The sequence below is a fragment of the Anarrhichthys ocellatus genome, unplaced genomic scaffold, assembly GCF_004355925.1.
Source record: "Anarrhichthys ocellatus isolate YVR2014 unplaced genomic scaffold, GSC_Weel_1.0 scaffold7, whole genome shotgun sequence".
In the NCBI taxonomy this organism is placed as follows: domain Eukaryota; kingdom Metazoa; phylum Chordata; class Actinopteri; order Perciformes; family Anarhichadidae; genus Anarrhichthys; species Anarrhichthys ocellatus.
The window spans coordinates 3,253,032-3,272,201 of record NW_022280037.1 but is presented as its reverse complement, the minus strand read 5'-3'; the positions used below and the strand labels follow the sequence as shown (position 1 = coordinate 3,272,201).

Below are 19,170 nucleotides of genomic sequence, written 5' to 3'. Positions count from 1 at the left end.
AAGCCAGAGGTTGTGCTTGTTAGAGTCTCTGCTCAACAACAAAAATGCCAGGGTCTTACCAGCCTTATGCCAAAACTTCATATGTTTCACACCAGCTGTAATGAGCTTGTCAGGTAGGTAGGGATTTATTTTGACAACGAATATCTTGTCCTTGCTTCCCCTGAAAATCAATTACATCACAAAAAATGCACTGAGGAAAAACATTACATTTATACATTTTGAGGTATTTACACACTTCTATAGATTGTACCAGGCGCCATTCTCTCTACTGGCTATCAGGGCGCGACTCCTCTGGTTGCAAAAAGATGTCAGATTGTATAAAAGTTTATATGAGAAAATGATTCTACTTCTCACTTGATTTATTACCTCAGTAAACATTGTAAACACGAGTTTATGGTCTCAAGTTTCAAGTCTTCCTTAATACAGCATGGTGTTCATTTAGTAAATGATGGTCCATTTAGAGTAAAATAGACCACAAAGCAGGATATGCATTAGGGCGTGGCTACCTTGTGATTGACAAGTCGCGACCACAGCATGTCCCGACTGGATGTTGTCCATGTTTTTGTCTTACAACTTTAACCCTATTTACAAACACAATAGAACTATTGCTGTATTGACCAAAAATGCGACATTTTTAGGCTCCTTTTTTGGTTCCCTTTGTAATCCCAAGCATTACAAACACACTAGAGTAATAAATAATGTTTTTCTTTCTGACTGCATTGCACAATATGAACATTGAAGATCAGTCATTGGTCCTGTCAAGGCAATGGATTATACCTGACACGTATAAGCTCTCTAATCGTTGCCCTTTGTGCTAACACCCACTCCTCCTCTCCCAGCTGAAGACTAGACGGTGGTGGTGCACAAGCTAGGCTCCATCAGGCCCCTTTTCCCCGCCTCACTGCATTGCCCACCAGGGTCTGCGAAGGAGACTAGTGCAGCTCCGAGCTGTCCCTGAGCTGCAGTGAGAGTCTGGCACACAACACGCAGGAGAGCAACCCGCAATTTATTGCTGCAAACTAGCCAGGGGCAATTCCAGTGGAGTAGAGACTAAATATGAACATCAAGTAGGACAAGCAACAAAGCAAAAGCAAAGATATTTTAGGATGCGGATGTTTTCCAGTTAGCTAGGTTCTATATTTTATCTGCTATCTGCTGTTCTGAACAAATGTACACCTCTCATGCTTTGCAGCGATTCAGGTTTGGTAAGGTAATCGTCTTGCATCAAATGTACAAGCCTGGTGTGTGCCCCATATCTGGTCGCATGTATCGTTTACATCCTATGCACTCAGCGATCATTTGCATCCTTGTCTCCGGCGGTATAGGAAGTCTGTCACATCTGAGCTCAGGATTATGTTGCCTTGGACACTCCTGAAGGAAGTCTTTCTTTATATTTGATGTACTTTTAAAGATACAGAGCTTTATATCTTTATGGTCCAATTTGTTTCAGCCATTAGGACAAACTCGTAGGATGTGCGTACTACTTTTCATTTATCTTTTTTATTACTCGATTGTTTTTGCAACCAATTTGCTTTGTATCGCTTCCTTGTCAAACTACAATCTGACATATTAAGCACCCAAATTTGCCAGGATGAGCCCATGGAAGATTAATTCTCTTTAATTATGGATCTGCAGATGGGGCCTTGGGGCAAACTCCTACTCTAACAATTTGGACTCTGTTGGAGTGGAGCCACCTCGTAATCTAAAAGGTAATTCCCCTTCTTTCCTCACCATCAATCACAGTGTCAGCTCTGCACGGCAAAGTGCCTTCAATTTAACCCTCATCCATAAATGTCCAAATTCAAACTAAGAGCACTCAAACAATCTTTAGAATTAACAGGAAGGTTTGTCAAATCTTTCTGGATGTGGGGACAGCAAAGGCTGGGTGCTGAAAGGCTTACCTGCAGCCGTGTGACCACTGTAATTTAGCTGTACTAACCGCATGGCAGAGAGCTTCTCCCCCTTCCTCCAGTCCCACAGCACAATGGTGTGATTGTCGTCCAGGCCCACCGAGGCCAGCCGTTTGCCATCCGCTGTGGAGGGAAAACCAAAACCATTGAGTACAGCATATACAGAGCCAGCTCCTGCTTTGGTTCAGTGAAGTTTGGCTCTTCCTAGAAACATGAAAGCAGCCCAAAGGGTTTGATCTACGGCAGGTGATTCACTGACAGTGATATACAGATCACCACGCTGGCTCTGTCTAGTGGCCAATTAAGGGAAGCGAGATGACCAGCTCTACCTTGATGCCGTCAGACTGCCGAAACTAAAAGACAGCCTTGTGAATTTTTCCGTTTCTTTACTGTTTGAAAAAGGTTTTTTGCTCCCCTGTGAAAGCAGGATGTCTGGAAGAATTTGCGAAAAAAAATTAAAAGCAGATTATGTCGAATCTGTCTGGATAGAAGAAACTAAAAGCAGTCTGAGAAAAACACCATTGAGTTACCTGAAAAGTCCAGAGCACACACTCCGAGCTGGTGGAAACCCCTCAACACAGACATGGGTTTTAACGTTTCTGTGTCCCATATGTGGATGGAAGAATCTCTGCCGACCTGGATAAACAACAGCATCCAAAGTATGTACACAATCCACTTAATTCAACCCATTCACACAAGATCATTTTGGGTCTGATATGGCAAAGAATCTCTCTCAGCTCATCTGAACAAAGAACTAAAAGAAATGTTGAATATTTTATGTCAGAAGTGCTGGCAGCTACTTGGCCTGTTGCTACAAAGTCCTTGAGGGGGTGGATAGCCAGACAGAGGATGTCATCATCATGGCCCATGTAGAAACGTTGGGTATTCTGCTGTCTGTTGTACACAACCCCAATGGCAGCTACATGGTAGACTATCTCCCCGGTCTGGGTGTAGAACAGGTTGCTTCTGCAATCATAACCCCTGTAGCTGCAAACAACAGAAATAGAGAAAAAGACTATATGAAGGGCTTAATTGAAAAGGGAGACTTTAAATTAATCTTACAATATCAGCCTTGCCAGAGTTTACCTGTTAGGATGCTACACAGTAAACCTACCCATGAATGAAGTGCAGCTTCAACCCACTTCCCGGTGCTCGCTCTTTCTTCTTCATGGCCGTCGCTCGATGCTTCTCTTTGCACTGCTCTTTGAGCTGAGGTAGATCTTCTTTATAAACCTGGATGAACATAAAAAAGTGTGTGCCTTCTCTGTTTAATAACAAATATGACTTTCGAGGAGCCCTGTTCAAAAGGGGAACATGTTTGATATAATCACAAACCTGTCGTCGATACGTAAGCTGAGTCTCCTGCTCGATTTCTGAGTCCATCTCGGGTACGTCTGACTGATCAGAGTCCGACTCTTCACTGTTAGAGTCTGCCAAGGTCTCTGCAGGCAGAAACACCTCGTCTTTAAAATCCTCCCCTGCCTCTAAATCAGACAAATATCCCACCGCGCACAGAGTGACAACTACCTGCGCCCTGTTTCAGTAGAAGTGACGGTCAATCATGTAATAATCCTGTGACATCTGCTATTTATCAGGCAGTCATGCTTCACAGTGACATCGCTCAAGACAAATATGTAAAAATGCTGATGCAGCATAGTAAAGCCGTGCCAAGACAAGGCAATACGCAGAACTGGCAGCTAAGGGCGGCTACTCACAAGATCCATTAGGAAAATTAAAAGGAAAGGCAGTTAGTATATGCTTTAATTTCAGAAAGCACAGCTGCGCTCTGTCTCTGAAAAAAAAAAAAGACTTGGGAATGACAATGCAATTATACTTTCCTAGCTTCATTCACTTTTATTGAATTAGTCTTCATTAATTTAATGGCCGTTCCATTGCAGAGCTTAATAGAACTGGTAGTTCATGAGCAAGAAGTACAGGAAGGGAACAATCTAGTGCATTGCTCTCTGGTGGTTTAGCAGCATAGTACATTATGTAACAGCCAGCCATTCATACAACCCCTAAAATGTAACTAAGAAACAAGGGGGGGGGGGGGGGGGATATAAAAAGGAATAGTTTGACGTTTTAGAGAGTTGCATGAGAAGATTGATCCCACTACAGCTGGTTAGCTTAGCATAAAGAATGGAAACTATTTCATAGGAGGAACTGGAATAAACACACAAGATATAACAATTAACACTAATTAGTGAACTTAAGAGGTGCTGGTAGGCTGATTTTGATTCCATTGGACAGAGCCAGGCTAGTTGTTTACCCCTGTTTCCAGTCTTTGTGCTAAGCGAAGATAACCAGCTGCGTAAGAGCTTCATTTTTTTAAATACCGACACAAGAGTGACATCAGTCTTCTCATCTAACTTTTGGCAAGAAAATTACTATATTTCCCAATATGTCGACTATTCCCTTAAGTATGGAGCTCAATCTGAGAGATGTTTAGCCTAGGCTATAGCTTAGTCTATAAAGACTGGAAGTAAGAGGAAACAGCTAAACTTGTCATTTTCATATTTCTGTTTGTGTATGTGTCAATAAGTGAGCTACAGCACTGTTAGTAGGCATATTTTCTTAAGTCCAAGTGAAGTTAAAGTAGACATCAAACTTTCCATCAGTGTTTGCCACTCAGCCTAATTTGATAGTGTTTTGTTGGCAGGAGCCGCTGATTTTGTGAAATGACTAATATCAGTAATGCACGTCACTGGTCTCCATACAAAGCTACATTCAAATGTAAAACTGTAATATTCCTAATTGGATTGATCAGAAGGTAAAATGTAAATCCTCTTTTTTTGTTCAAATACAAAAACAAGGGCATCATCTTACCTTGCGGCGCTATATGCACAGCCTCTTTAGACTTTCTTTCAGGAACAAACTTCCACTGGAACACTGAGTGATCAGCACCACCAATAGTTATGACCCACTGGTAGTCATGTGACCATCTGGCGTTGGTTATGTGGGCTGAATGACCTAAATACTTTTTAAATTTTGCACCTAAAATCAAGGGGAAACATATCAGTCACACAGTAGATAATAATATCAGACTTTTCCTAAAAATTCTTCTTTACCTTTTTTTACACATGGATATCGTAAAAGTTTGACTAATCCGTAGTCGTCAGCTGTTACTAAGACTTGATTGTTGAAGTTGGCATCCACAGAGTTAATGTCATTGATGTCTGAGTACTTGGGCCATATTCCATTAACTTCTGCGCCCAACACACACGTCCATGACGCCCACTGTACCAGCTTCAGCTCTTCCCTGTTGGTCACCTCCTTCCCACCTCAACAGGAGACAGAAACACTTGATCTCACAAAGAAGCTCTGTGACTGTATCATATCAAAGCAACTTTTTGGGGCTTTTCAGTTGCCAGTATTTGACATGGAACATGATTCAAATAGTTTTAATTTACTTGGCATCCTGTAGAAGAGCCTCCTGCCACTGCCGTCATTGATCTGTAGGTACTTGCTGTCCGTGGACCAGTCCATGTGTGTGATGAAGCTGTTGGAGCCGATGCACTCGCCCACTTTCTTGTACCTCTGCACCACACCATAGATGTCCACTGAATTATCATTAGAGCCAACAGCCAAGTGGGCCCCATCGGCGGAATACTTCAACTCATGGATGGCTTCCTTCCTATCCTTGATGTGGACCACCTCTGTCATGTCTCTGGAGGGGAGCAGAGACATGCAGTATGAATGAAGAGACAAAATGATGAAGCTCTTCATCATAGTAACCATCTCAGAGGATCAAAATTGGCCTTTGAATTTTTACCCACCTGACTCTGAGAACGGTGAAGGAGCCATCCTTCATTCCCAGCGCAAGGTGAATGCCATCAGTGCTCACGGCTGCACAGCGGATTGGCTCCTCCATGTTACAGCGAGCTATCAGTGCATGATCTATAAGGCTCCATATCCTTTAGACACAGAGAATTAGGATAAATGAAGAGGCAGAGCAGTGATGGGATTACATAGTCAAACAACCATGGCAGTGATGCGTGCGGTCTCTGTCCTGTGATGTATTTGGCTTTTTACTGGATACTGACAGTTACATCTGCTTCATTGTTGTACATTTTAGTTAACAAAGAGCCAGGAATAGCTCATCAGAAAACTATCAAGGAAAGTGGGACTGTCTTTTAGATTTTAAAACAAGTGAACGTTCCTCAAATTGTGATTAGGTTATTATGTTACTTTAGACACTGAATTAACAGAAATTCATAAAATTAAAAAGATTATGTTATTTGAAAACCATTGTAATGTGACAGCATGCTTCACCTGACTGATCGATCATCACTTCCTGTCATGGCCAGAGGCTTGGTGGGGTGGACAGCTAGAGCCCACAGCTCGCCCTCACAGTGACCCTGCATGATGAGGAAGGGCTTGGTGCGGTCGTGGACCACCACCTCGAAGATCTCACTGTCTTGCGTGCCCACCAGGATGTGATCTCCCCGCCAGCACACGCTGCGCACGGACAGCCCTGTCAAAAACACACACATGCACTTAAAAATCAGGAAAAAAATGGATAAAGCATGTTAACATAAAAGCAGACAGACGTTTGCAAATGCTGAAATACTAATTATAAGATAACACGACAGGGATAATAAAGACAGAAGGTGTAAATAGCCATCTGCAGACTACCTAGGATGGAGATTTAACAGGAAAATACAATGACAGCACATGTTGTCAAGCCAATCTGCCAACTGACTCTGGGTTATACTGCCGGAAGAGGATGAGGAAGCATGTGCCCTATACATACGTGAACATGACATCTGTTCCGACATGCTTATTAACTCTGTCTGCAATCATATTACCCACCTCTGCTATTTTCACCTCTAGCTACTGTTAGGTCCAATATTATAAATATAAGAGATGGAGAAAATAGAAAACAAGAAGGAAATGTTAGTAAAGAGAAATTGCATAAAGGGAGTTTTTTTTTGTAGAGTTACATAATTCTTCCAGTGCCCCAGGAGACCACAGCTTGGCCTGCAACCTTTCTGTACTCAGATTAAAGGAAACGTGAGGCAGCTTGACATCACCTTTATACCCTTGGTCTGTTTCCCTGAGATCAATGACAGTAATTGGTTTGAAGTTGAGATCCCACAGCCGGACGCAGCCATCTCGGCCTCCGGTGGCAAAGCCCTCTTCACAGACATTCATGCTGAAAATCCCTGACTGGAGGAAATGACAGGCTGTCAGTGAGGATCTGCACAGTAAATAAGCAATGACAGAAGCAGGCCCTGCTACAGACCGCATAGTGCTGCTGCTCAGCCAGGTATTTGTTTAACAAGGCTTTCACAATTACAAAACCTGCTACTGTGGCCTCAAGATATTCCACAACTAGGTAACGGTAGGTGTCCTATCTTTATTTTATTTGACTGAAAAGCTCTACTGATGACCTCCTTTGGCTAAAACTCTCTGTATAAACAGGGAGGCACATTGTTAAACCCTCAGTGAGACATTTTGGTGGTACAAAAAGCAGCAATGAACATGTACTATAGTTATAATCCCCTCCCCCATCCACCCATCCCCTCACCCAGCTGTTGATCCCATAGATATCATTTAATCCTGTGGAGCAAAAGGCTGATCCTTTTCTACTGAGCAGAATCAAATGAAGCCAGCGTGCATGGCTTTGACCGTGGTTAAGTTTACCAGATTTACTGTGAGTCTTTTGTGTATGGTGCAGCAGGGTGCAGAATCAGCCTGAGCCACAAAGCACACAAACAACTCACCCCATGAGCTGCTTGCACCGTCCTCATCAGAGTGATCCCTTTCCACACGTAAATGTCGCCATTCAAGGCACCTGAATATGTGACCTCGTCCTTGGAGCAGGCGAGGCAGAGGATGGTTTGGAGATCCCCCGTTTTGCCAAAAACACCACGTTTGGGTGTGAGAGCATTACCGCATAAGCTCCAAAACTGCAAACACAAACAGAAAGAGTGAGAGAGTATGGTGGCTAATAATCCTTCCTGTAATCCTGTCATGAAAAATCCAAATGGACAATTATGGAACACTTGGATACAAAAGAATAAAGCAATCACGTAAATTATTGTTCGACAGCCGCACACACAGAGCAACTTCATTAAAAACACACGCACATCCACAGAGACCTTGAAGGAAAGCAAAGTCAAATTTGAATGCTTCCCCTCCTCTTCATGTGATACTGGGGAGTCTTGCTGGGGGTCAGTGTTGTACGTAAGTGCCTGATCAGCATGCACAGACACAGACACACGCGTGACTCATTATTTATGAACAAGGTCATTGGGATGCACTGACACGGCCTCGTCTAAGGCTTAAATCCATCGAAAGGAAGAGGAGAGAGTGAAAGAGAGACGCTCTGTCTGCATGGAGATGAGATCACAGCGAGGAAGCTCGAGGAGGGCGTCTCGTGCTGAGACACGGCAGTCGGCACGTGAAAACCGAGACAAACTCACCACCGTCAAGCAGCAGCTATTGAACACTTCCCTGCACAATACCTGACATCTGGCTCATTGCAAGAAACAAAAAGTGTTGAACTAAAATAACCTCGAACCAGGATAATTCTGCTAAGAAAATGCAGAAATTGTAGGTGGGGCGTTTGATAACACAACGACTGGGGCTTGAGAGATAGTTACACAATGAACAAATGAGCTCATCAACAGTGACAGCCTGTCACACCCTCACTATCCTCCTGAATGATAGGGCTGCCGCGTGCTAACAGGAGGGATCGATTATCAGAGACGGGCATCACCGCCTCAGATACAGCGCTGCAATCAAACATCTGATGCTTGTACGCACCTCATCAAGACAGGTCTTTACTAATCCTGAAATGAGTATTTGCATGTGCGCGAGCTATGTGAGGGGGTCGAAGTAGTAAAAGATCATAGGTGTGTGAGTAATCTGGGGTGGTATATATGCCGGTTGAAGTGTGTCAAGTGCTGGGTATGTGGAAGGGTTTTGGCTGAGATGGGGTCGGGAGGGAGGGGATCGTGGCCCAGCCTGTTGCGAAGGCTGCGGGGATGGATGCGGCGTGACTGCACAGCCCTCCCTGGCCGCAACTGATAAGGCAGCAAGACACGGGCGGCAGCTAATCCCTTCGCTGCTGAACTACTAAGAGGAGACGAGATGCTGAGGGGGTTTACAGCGAGGCCACGATCAGGGGAAGAAAGCCCAGAAAGGTGGAAAATGTGCTACAAAAATGAGATTGCGTTGTATTGAAATCAAGACCTGGCTAACAACATTGCTTTCTCTGAGTAACACTTTTTATTTCTCAAACATCCTCCAGAGAACCCCCTGGTATAGTGGAAGTTGCTCCTCTTAACCCAGGATTAGTGATATTTCATTAGCTCAGTTACCTCCACCATCATTACAAGTTTAATCCTTGAAATGCAATTAATGCAGAGAGGGTTGTAAGTCATCAGCTACTGCATCATCCCGCTCTGATCTCACTCATAATATCAGTATCACAATGCCAGACAACAGTGACCCTGGCCTGAATGGTGTCAGAGCGCTAAGTGGTACGCTAACAGAGGTCAATTTTTTGGCAGCTCACTGTAAGGAAAACAAGAAGGCTGGGTGTCAGTGTTGCTCGAAGCTGATTTTCTCAAAGCTGCTGTCATTCATCCACGTGGTGCCAAAATCAAAGCTCACATCTGTGGCAATCTGTGGCAACATCAGGTTTACATTAGTCGAAGCACTGCATGACTTTATAATGACAACATGACTTTGACAACAATGTATGCAGAGTTGATGTCTTCTTTTTTCCATAAGGGATCATTCACATTATAAAGAAAATATTAAAATATCTTGTGTCAGAGTTTGACACATCCTGGTATTCAAGCTGTTTGATACAATGTAAGATAATTAAGAGGATAGGAAACTATACAAAATTCAGTTTATTTTGTAATACCTCCCAAATGTTTTCCCTTTTTGAGTCACTGAATGATTTTGCCTCTTTGAGCCTCGAGAAAAAAAGTAAGGAATGCAGCTGATGATGACGAGATAATGCTTCGTTTTAAGGGGTCAAAAGCCAAAAACGTTGGAAGCCACAGAGCTGCATCATGCAATACTGGCGGGACAGTAGTTTAAACAGCTTTTAATCAGCAACTAGTCAGACAGAGGGCAGATGATTGGTAGGCGTGTTGTTTCTGTGTGTGTGGGCTGAAGAGGTCTGATTTGTGCTGAATGACTCAAAACACAAATGACTCTATAATTAGGTAGGAGGAGCTGCGTAAGGAGGAGCAGCAACCGTGGTCCCCGTCACAAGAGTTTGTGGATTCCTCAGCCTGCTAGTGAGTGGATTACTGGGACTAAATCTCCTGGGTGCTCTGAGTGCTATAATCGCTGAGCGAGCACAGGGCCGGCGAGCAGATGTCACATGTCCGCAGGGTGAAGGCTGGGGAATTATGTGGGACAATTGCTGGATTGCCTTGGTATCAGGAAACCAGAGGGGGGGGGGGGGGGGGGGGCAATACTGGAGGATTCAACGTAGACTGGGGGGTTGGGTGCCGGAGGGGGTTTCTGTGCCACGGCGGTGGACGAAGTGTTTAGGGTGGAATTACTACGAGAGGAGGCAAGTCAAACTGGATTGAGATGAGGGCGTCATCGGCGACATGCTACACCACAGAGAAATACGTACAGTAGGCTAAACCTCCCAACTGCATCAAGTGGGCTAGTGGTCACATTTCCTATCTGAGCATGATTCACTATCTTCCTAATGTTTGGTAAATAATTCTCCTCTGTGGCTCTGGACTCCTGGCTGTTTCCTGACGGCCATGCTGCTCAAGAAACACTACTACATCCCAAGGGAAGGCTTGGCGAAGACACCCTGCATGAACTCATTACAGATGTATGACCACCACTCTTCTGTGAAAAAGGAAGTGATAGAGACAGGCCTGAGAAGGGAAGCAAGCACAGCAACAGTTTGTACGGGTAGAGTGTTTAAAAAAGCTGAATGAGGGGAGCTGAGAAGGGTAGCTGAGTAACAGTCTCACGGTTCCCCACAAAAAGAAAACATTTTTCTTCTCTGCAGTGCAGATCACTACACATTTGAGGGAAGAGACATTGTGAGTCATTGCCTGTCCTACTTATGTTAAGTGCCTTATAACCATAAAGTGAATTTGCATACATCTATTTTAAGGCTTTGATATGGTCATGGCGATAAAGCTGAGAAGGCAGGGAAGAAGGGGGCACGGAGCCACCGGATTCATCAGACCCTCTAAAAATCAGTTTTTAAATATTATGCAAATAAGGCACAAGAACTCCAGCTCTCAAGAGCCGGCTGTAATCTGCACTGTGTGGAATGACCCGGAAGTGTCTGTACCTTGATATGTTTGACACCACAGCTTACGAGCTTGCTCGGCTGGTACAAATCCCATGATATGTCAAATATCTGTGGGGCGAAAAACATACAACATTAAATATTGTGAGACAAACACCACAACATCATATTATGTATATTATTATGCAACATAATGATCCTTTGTGCAACTCTTTAATGTGATGTTCATTTAGTTAAATTCTATTCAAATTTAAACCTGACAAATATTTTTTTAAAACAGAGGAAATTAAATTAAAGTGTGTGTGCGTGTTTGCACAGGCTGCGTTGTTATATGTGTGGGCTGAATTAGAAAACAACAGCTGCCTGTATTTCATCTTTTTAAAATTCCTTTTCATTAGCCGTGCACCCTCTCAGACGGGCTCTGGAAAGCTCACGATCAATCAGGCCTAACTTGTTTACGTCCCCTTTGGGCAGGCCTTCCATCCTGCATCTATAGCTAATTGAGGCGGTCGATACTGAGCTTGTGGCGGAGACAGGGGAGGAAGAAAGTGTTTACCCTGTCTGTATGACCGGGAGCGGCTGCCAAAACCTTCCCTTTCCTCCAGTCCCACACACAGATTGTGTTTTTAGAGTCCAAACCCACGGACACCAGACACTGCAAAGAGAGCAAAGGAAAAGACATCAGATTGAAATGACTCTGCTCTGTTGCAATAATCGCTGCCAAACACACTAAAATAGGTCCACTGTGACATGGCAGACAACAATGATAGGGCTAATAATGGCTACAGAGAACAGTTGTCCAGCCCCTGGCACTTCCAGTGAGCACATTTGAGTGCTTTTGCTGGAGGAGCCTCCTATAGCTGACTGAGTGAGTAGGCAGCAGCAGCAGCAGCAGTGGAGCAGAAAAGGGGAGAGCAGCTCTTATGGAAATCCTTCTCCACTCTGCAGCTTGCTTTACATGATAAAAGATGGCATCTTATCAGTGGAGAGAAGACTCTGCTGAGGCATTTGCACTATTATAACTTGTACTAAGAGAAGTCTGTATTTTAATGATGAGCAAAGAGTGGGTTGTGATGAAACCAAGTGAAACCATGTGGACTATAGGTGTTAAAAGTACATCCATAATTTGAAAACTGAAGTAATCTTTTTAGCTCGAGGAATGACGGCCAGCCGAGGAAATATCTCAACACCTTTTCAAGGGATTTCCTTGAAATGTTGTACATGCATTCATGCTCCCCAGATGAGGAGCCCTAATGACTTTAGCGATGGTATTTTTGTTTTTTGGTAAATGTCTAAACAGCTATTAAAAAAACTGGCACAAAAGTTGATGCACACATCCATGTTACCCCCAGGATGAATTTTAATAACAATAACAATGTTGAAATGTTAACCATTACTTTGTTTTATGAACAAATACCTCCAAAACTAATAACATTCCCATCAGCCTCAGCTGTATTTGTGTTGATTAGCTAATTTTTTAGCAATTGTCAGCATGCTAACATGCTAAACTAAAATGTTTAAAATGATAGACATTTTACCTGCTGAACATCAGCATTGTCATAATCAGTCTTGGTAATATAAACTAATACATCCCACTTACAAAAGTTGGCATTAATTAAATATGACAACTGAGATGACAAAAATAAAAGGATACCTTTCACTGTCTATTAACTGTTGAGAATGAATGAATGAATGAATCATGTGTACAGGCAGGTTTTTGCTCAAGACATGAGCAACCTTAAACACAGCATAATGTGGCATGTAGACTCAGAACAACAAGAATAAAGTACAACAAAGGCCATGAGTTATACTATTCCTACTAGTCATCACAACTGCAGCTCACGCTGAAACACCTAGAAGAGATGTCTCAAACATCAGTGTATATTTTGATATTGCTTTAATAGATGGACAGGGTAATGGCACAAGGCATTCCTCTGGATTGCCCTGAGTTCAGCTCTGACTTCCTCTAATCCAGGAAGGAGAGAGATGGAGAGTAAATGGAGCTGCTGAACTGAGGAGCGATAGAGCCTACTCTGGCTTTAAACATTGTCACATTCCATCTAAATCCCCAGCTCTCTACCCGAGCAGGGAAATAGCACGGGGTCATCTCCTTGTCTCTTACTGCAAAATACAGGAGATGTAACTCTGGGAGCTCCTACCATAGAGAGACTTCCAAAGATAACAATCTAGAGATGCTTCCACACTGCATCGATTTTCATAATCCAAATCAACATCGGTCGGAGGCTGCAGTGTGTAAATATTAACTGGTGGCAAGTCTGCAGGGAGCTGCAGGGAGCTCGAAAAGATAACAAGAGATGGTTTAATTTCAAGTTACAAATAATGTGCACATGTTGAATGTTCCTGCTATCCGGATGTCAGTTGCTAACTGTGTTTTTTTTTTTACACGAGTACTTAAAGTCTTCCGGTGTCCTAAAGCTTTTCTCACCTTAACACAACCAGGTCCTGTCAAACTCTATCATGCAAAGTACCAAGCATTGCAGCTGACTAAAATCTACCAAGTAGAGCATGTCTGGGTGCAGCTGTCCAGCCAATACTGCTGGAGTAATCACAGATGTGTCGTTCAGAAACTCAGCCCTGCGAACGAGCTGCAAAAGCCAGAGTGCAGGTCTTGAGTGGGGTTTTGATTGTTGTGCTGCTTCAACTAAAAATGTCTGTTGACACTTTCAGTGCTGCCTGTGCTCTTTTCTACAAAACAGAAACCAGTGCCTTGCAGCAATTCAAACAATGCTAGGGAACAGTCAGTTTCCTGGGATATTCTGTGGTGGATTCTTATAATTTGAACATTATCGTGGTCCAACTGTACCTGTCCCTCCAGGTCGAAGGCCAGGCAGGCGACGCCATGTGTGTGCACATCCTTGAGGATGGACACAGTCTGCACGGTGTAGGAGTCCCACACACAGATGTAAGGCTCCTTGCCCACCTGTCCTGTAGCCACCAACACACGTTCCGGATGCAGAGCTAAACTGTACACAGAGAGAGAGAGAGAGAGAGAGAGAGAGAGAGAGAGAGAGAGAGAGAGAGAGAGAGAGAGAGAGAGAGAGAGAGAGAGAGAGAACGTCTGGTTAGCATTGCCACTTTGCGTGCTTGTGTGTGCAGGGAGCAAACGAGGGATTCACCTCCCAGCGGAAACCACTGGGATGAGATGAGCACATTAAGTCTGTGATGGGTCTGAATGTGGAAACAGAGGGGCAGCTTGACGAGGTGACATGTTCCAATTAACTCAGTCATGCTCAAATACACAGCCTGGCTTCATGCACGCCTACAGGGTGTTCATTGAGTATAAAAAGCAGCATTGGCGAATTTCATTTTTTTTCCCCCACTATCTGTTCATTTTTTTCAGCATCCCTTGAACTGCCCTCTGCCCATTTCACCTTCTCTAATTCATCTGGGGTTTCCTCGCATCATCAGGCATATATTTGTAACACTGTTACATAATCTCACCGCTCCTCTCCCCTCCACTCGTGCCTTCCCCACCCACAAGCATTCCCACTCTACATCTGAGCAACAGCCTGCTGTATAAAGCTGTCACTCCCTCCCCCTTCTCCGCCCATCCTTTCAGCGGCCGCCAGTCACGTTCCAGGCAGGCCTGAGTGATTCACTGGGCAATTCTTCCTCTTGCCCTGTCCTGGCCTATATCTTTCATGCTGCGACGGAGCTCCCTCCCATTATAATCAGACTGCCTGTTTTGCCAACTGCTCTCCAGAATTTCTAATCCTGGCTTGCATTCAGACAGTAGGCTGGATGAGGCTTCGCAGGCCGGGCAGCCTCAACCTGCCGAGTCCAAGCAGCTCAAGACAAACGAGGCTTTCTTCTCCCGCTTTCACTTTACACCTCAATCTACCTCTCTTTCTCAGTCCTTGTCCTCCCAAGTTTTCAGGCTAAAATCTTTCTGTCTGACTCGTGACACCTCATCTGCATTCGAAACACGCTGTCTCCAAGGACTTGACAAAGCTTTGGCGGTGTATCTGTGAAATGTGAGGTGCGTGAGATGTGACAGGTCTGATCTTTGTCCTCCCTCAACCCTCTCTCCTTGTTCTCTCTCATCCCCTCTGCTTCCCACCTTTCTTTGTTGAACCTCTCTCCAACCTGGCACAATTTTGCATCTTATTTTTTATGAATTATATAATCAGAGCAAAGCAACTATAAATAGCATTCAGAGGACGAGAAAAGAAGCATGACTGGACCCCTTTGAGAGGCAGACAGAGAAAACCGCTTTGGCACAAGCAGGTAGTGCACAGCAGATCTGTCTGGTTTGACCCTGGAACAACATGAAATATGAACACTAAAGAATAAAATGTCCAACAGCTATGGAGTCAATCTCATGCCAAAAGTATTTGCAGGAAACCCTGAAACTTCAGCTATGTTTCCTATCCTACCAGCTTTAATGTTGTATGGTGTGTCCATGTTACTGCTTTGAGTCAGCAACAAGACCGCTGTTTCATTTACATTTCTGTCAGCTGAAGAGCTTGCTAAATGCCATCACTAATGACTTAGCCTGCAGTGCATCACCGTGGTTCTCCTGTTTAATATAGGCTACAGGCTGTCTTCCATCTGCCAAGTCCTGTAGTACAAAACTGGCTAAACCCTGCACTAATTAAACAGCCTGTTTACATGTCGATATGAGAGTTGATTTTTCATGGTGAAGATCAGAGATGCAGCACAGAAAGACACAATGGTCAATAAGCCAGTATAGCACGAGACACAACTTTTGTCTGCTCCAGCATAATTATTTTTCCTTCCCCTTGAGGTATTTATGGTGATATTTAATTTTGTGATCAACAACTCATGAATGCACTAAAGTTATATATAAAAAGAATAGTTCTATTGACATGTGGGCTGTTTCTAAGTGAGGGTAAAGTGAGGAGAACAATGTCGGAGCATCTGTAGCCGCTTCCACCTCCTCTGTGTGAAACATTCATAACATCACCACTTAAATGAGACGTCTGTCCCAGTTTATTTATTTAATCGCGGCGACAACGATGCTGAATAATGCCATTGCGCTAAGTAACTGTACTGAACTCTGGAGGATCCTAATTGGGGGAGACAGACCTGCTCTTTAGAGACGAGGCAGCTACTCACAGTGATGATGGGACCTAAGAGCATCTCACTGACACTCTGCACAAAGCACTGAAATATGTGTAAAGGTAAGAAGCAAAAGGCAGACAGCATTGGCACCAACAGTAGTTGCTAAGTGCATTTCTTTTTTTTTTTTTACAATCTTCTCACTAGATAGTCTTTTATTGGACTGTTTTTTTTTTACTGATTGAATACTGGAAATACAAAGCACAAACCATTGTGCCATGTGAAATAAAAATGAATCCACATTAAAAACAAGGGAAGATGGATACACTGATGTGTGAAAGATATCTACAAGCTCTCACGGCGGTTATCAACATTACTTGCCTGAAAGCACATTCCCACATATTCCCCTAATACTCCAAAGTAATTTGTTTCACACGCACGTCCTCAATTTGTGCAATAGTTGTATTGTTAGAAACTCAAATATATTGTATGCATGTTTATCAATCGCACTATAACGACTTTACAGGACATGCTAGTCTGTTTTGTACTTTTGATCTTAGCTTGCATATTAATTTGCAGAGTTAATTCGCATTAGCTCATACGGTTCACAGATTCACTGTGTCTCTGTCAGCTCACTGAAACAACCAGTCTCGGTCTGGCATCTATAATCCGTAACTCTGGCTGTGGTCCATCATAACTAATATCATCAATAAGATATTGTAACATGACACAGTCTTTTATCCCTGTGTCCATAACACCCTCTCATTAACTCTCACGCTCTATCAAAACAAGAAACTGAATGAATTAGCCAAGATTTCGAAAAACAGCAGAAAATAAAGCTATCTATCTCATGAGATGTTTCGACTCTGCCAACACAATACCTGATTTTTGTTACAGACATTGACGTTCTTATCGTTACAAAATATCTCAAATGATCCTTCCCCTCTACCCTTCCCACCTGGACAGGATTGTGTGCACTGCTTAGTTTGCAGTGGTTATGGGAACTCAATGGGATCACACACTCAAAGCATTTTTTAGTAATCCTGCACACTCTTTTAGTATGCAGGAATGTATTTGGGTGCATTGTTCATGTTCATGTCAACATTGCGAAAGTTAAGCTTTGGGGTACTGACTCCTGTAGGTTTTTAGCAGTCGCCTCAGGTTCTTTGAGTTTTAGACTGGAATACATATCTGAGCTGCAAGAGAGTGGAACAAATACAGAGCGATGTGAGGAAAGAACAGCAAAAACATGTAATACTACTGACACTCGAGGGGGATTTGTGTTTGAACTGCAGCAAATTAACATCCTCAGTGTATTATGTTATTGCTCAACAACCTGTGAATTTAATTTAAGTGCCAGACCAGCAAAAGAAGGCCAGACTATCTTGTTTAAAGACAGCTATGCCTTTCATTCATGTGAAAACCTGCCTATTAGCTCCTCCACATCTGACTGGGAGACCGGTCTACAGGGGCTGCAGGGCAAGACAGAACCAGGCGGGAGAAACAAGGCCAGCAATTAATTCATGGAGTAAAACATCGATTTAGATGTAGCTCACAAACAACCAAAATAGACCAAGAAAAAGAAAAACAAGAACAACAGAGAGAGGGTTTTGAATTTTAGTACTATCTGAGGGTGCATCTATTCCACGAGTTATTCAGCACTTAATCTGATGAGGATTGCTCCTGGTGGTGCCAGAGCAGTATAAGTCAAAGGAAGTGTTCATGGGAGATTCACAAGCACTCCTCTGAGATCTGCATTTAAAATTACCTGCTGTGTGTGTCAACAATAACAGACAGCTCAAGAGATCTGTGTAGCTTATACTGTAAATGTGTTCAAATTACCAAAGCTTTATATCTCTTTTGAACAGCCTGGCTGTAGAAAAGGCAACAGAAAACAAAATAAGAGTATAAGGAGCTCTATCTGACTGAATCCTTACAACTTTGCTTGCAATAGTGATAACAGATATACAGATGGTTGATTTGATTGGTTTACAAATTCATTACTTTTGCATAGTCATTAGTCTTGCACATGCAGTCAGTGACTCCTCCAGCTAAGTGCTTGAGCTCGAGGACTTCACCCAGCAGAGGGTTAGTATCTCTACTGTTCCATTAATAATGGAGCAGGAGTCCAGCTGACTACCGACACAGCATATAACGCTATCTCCAGGCCAACCCACACATGTCAACACAAGCGCTCGAGTGTTGGACACGGGTCGCTGTTGCATGGCATGCTGAAAAACAGCTGGAAAAGCAGGATCCTGACATGCATAATGTAACACTGGTTATTCTGCTGTGTTTTATCAAAAAGAAGGTGATTCAAGGTTTGTTTGAGTTACTACAACCCACAGAAAGCAGTCCAATCCAAGCATCCTTTCAAGGACAGCTGTGTTCAAGTGCATTTTCAGAATTGCACATTAGTATTATTGCCCCCCATGTGCTGGAAAGACAAGACATGTAGGCTGCTGTTTTGGAAAAGCTTTTACTATATGTTGAAACGTGTCTGCTTCCGGTGCCAGCAATGTAAATCTCCACCAAAGAAAAACATGTCGATTCATTGTTTAGACAATAAATTTAAAAAAATAAATTCTAAATATGTTCTGTAAACCCATTCTCTGGTGAGTGAATTTGCTGCTTTTATCAGTGTAATATGTCTATAAATGAAATACCTTTGAGTTTTTGGACTGTTGGTTAAACAAAACAACATTTTGAAAGAATCACCTTGCGCTCATGAAAACATTGCAAGCGACATTTCCTTCTATTTTAAAGATTAAGTTATTAAATAAGGTTTGATAAATAAATCCGTTGAAATAATGTAGCAGCCCCTGCAACTGCAAGAGGTGTGGCAGCAGTGTGATCTCTCATAGGGAGAGAGAGAACTCACCCCTGGTGAAAAGTATCTGCCTTGCTGAATTGACACTGAAGTCCCTCACAAACTAAGGGGATGCTGCTGTGTGTGCGTGCATA

General features: G+C 43.2%; 1 protein-coding gene across 4 annotated transcripts in view; it reads right to left on the bottom strand.

The window, feature by feature from the left end:
* Nucleotides 1-19,170, bottom strand: part of eml5 (EMAP like 5) — a 33,979-nt gene that overhangs the window by 13,732 nt on the left and 1,077 nt on the right. For all 4 annotated transcript variants that reach the window (XM_031847900.1, XM_031847901.1, XM_031847902.1 and 1 more), the window contains exons 2-17: nucleotides 13,988-14,147; nucleotides 11,720-11,818; nucleotides 11,206-11,274; nucleotides 7,637-7,822; nucleotides 6,944-7,079; nucleotides 6,183-6,384; nucleotides 5,687-5,824; nucleotides 5,321-5,577; nucleotides 4,979-5,191; nucleotides 4,737-4,904; nucleotides 3,246-3,352; nucleotides 3,025-3,143; nucleotides 2,711-2,897; nucleotides 2,441-2,546; nucleotides 1,940-2,033; nucleotides 60-160 (exon numbers count right to left, since the gene is read on the bottom strand). In XM_031847900.1, coding sequence (XP_031703760.1) covers nucleotides 60-160; nucleotides 1,940-2,033; nucleotides 2,441-2,546; nucleotides 2,711-2,897; nucleotides 3,025-3,143; nucleotides 3,246-3,352; nucleotides 4,737-4,904; nucleotides 4,979-5,191; nucleotides 5,321-5,577; nucleotides 5,687-5,824; nucleotides 6,183-6,384; nucleotides 6,944-7,079; nucleotides 7,637-7,822; nucleotides 11,206-11,274; nucleotides 11,720-11,818; nucleotides 13,988-14,147 — 2,342 coding nt within the window. The remainder of the gene's footprint in view (nucleotides 1-59; nucleotides 161-1,939; nucleotides 2,034-2,440; nucleotides 2,547-2,710; nucleotides 2,898-3,024; nucleotides 3,144-3,245; nucleotides 3,353-4,736; nucleotides 4,905-4,978; nucleotides 5,192-5,320; nucleotides 5,578-5,686; nucleotides 5,825-6,182; nucleotides 6,385-6,943; nucleotides 7,080-7,636; nucleotides 7,823-11,205; nucleotides 11,275-11,719; nucleotides 11,819-13,987; nucleotides 14,148-19,170) is intronic.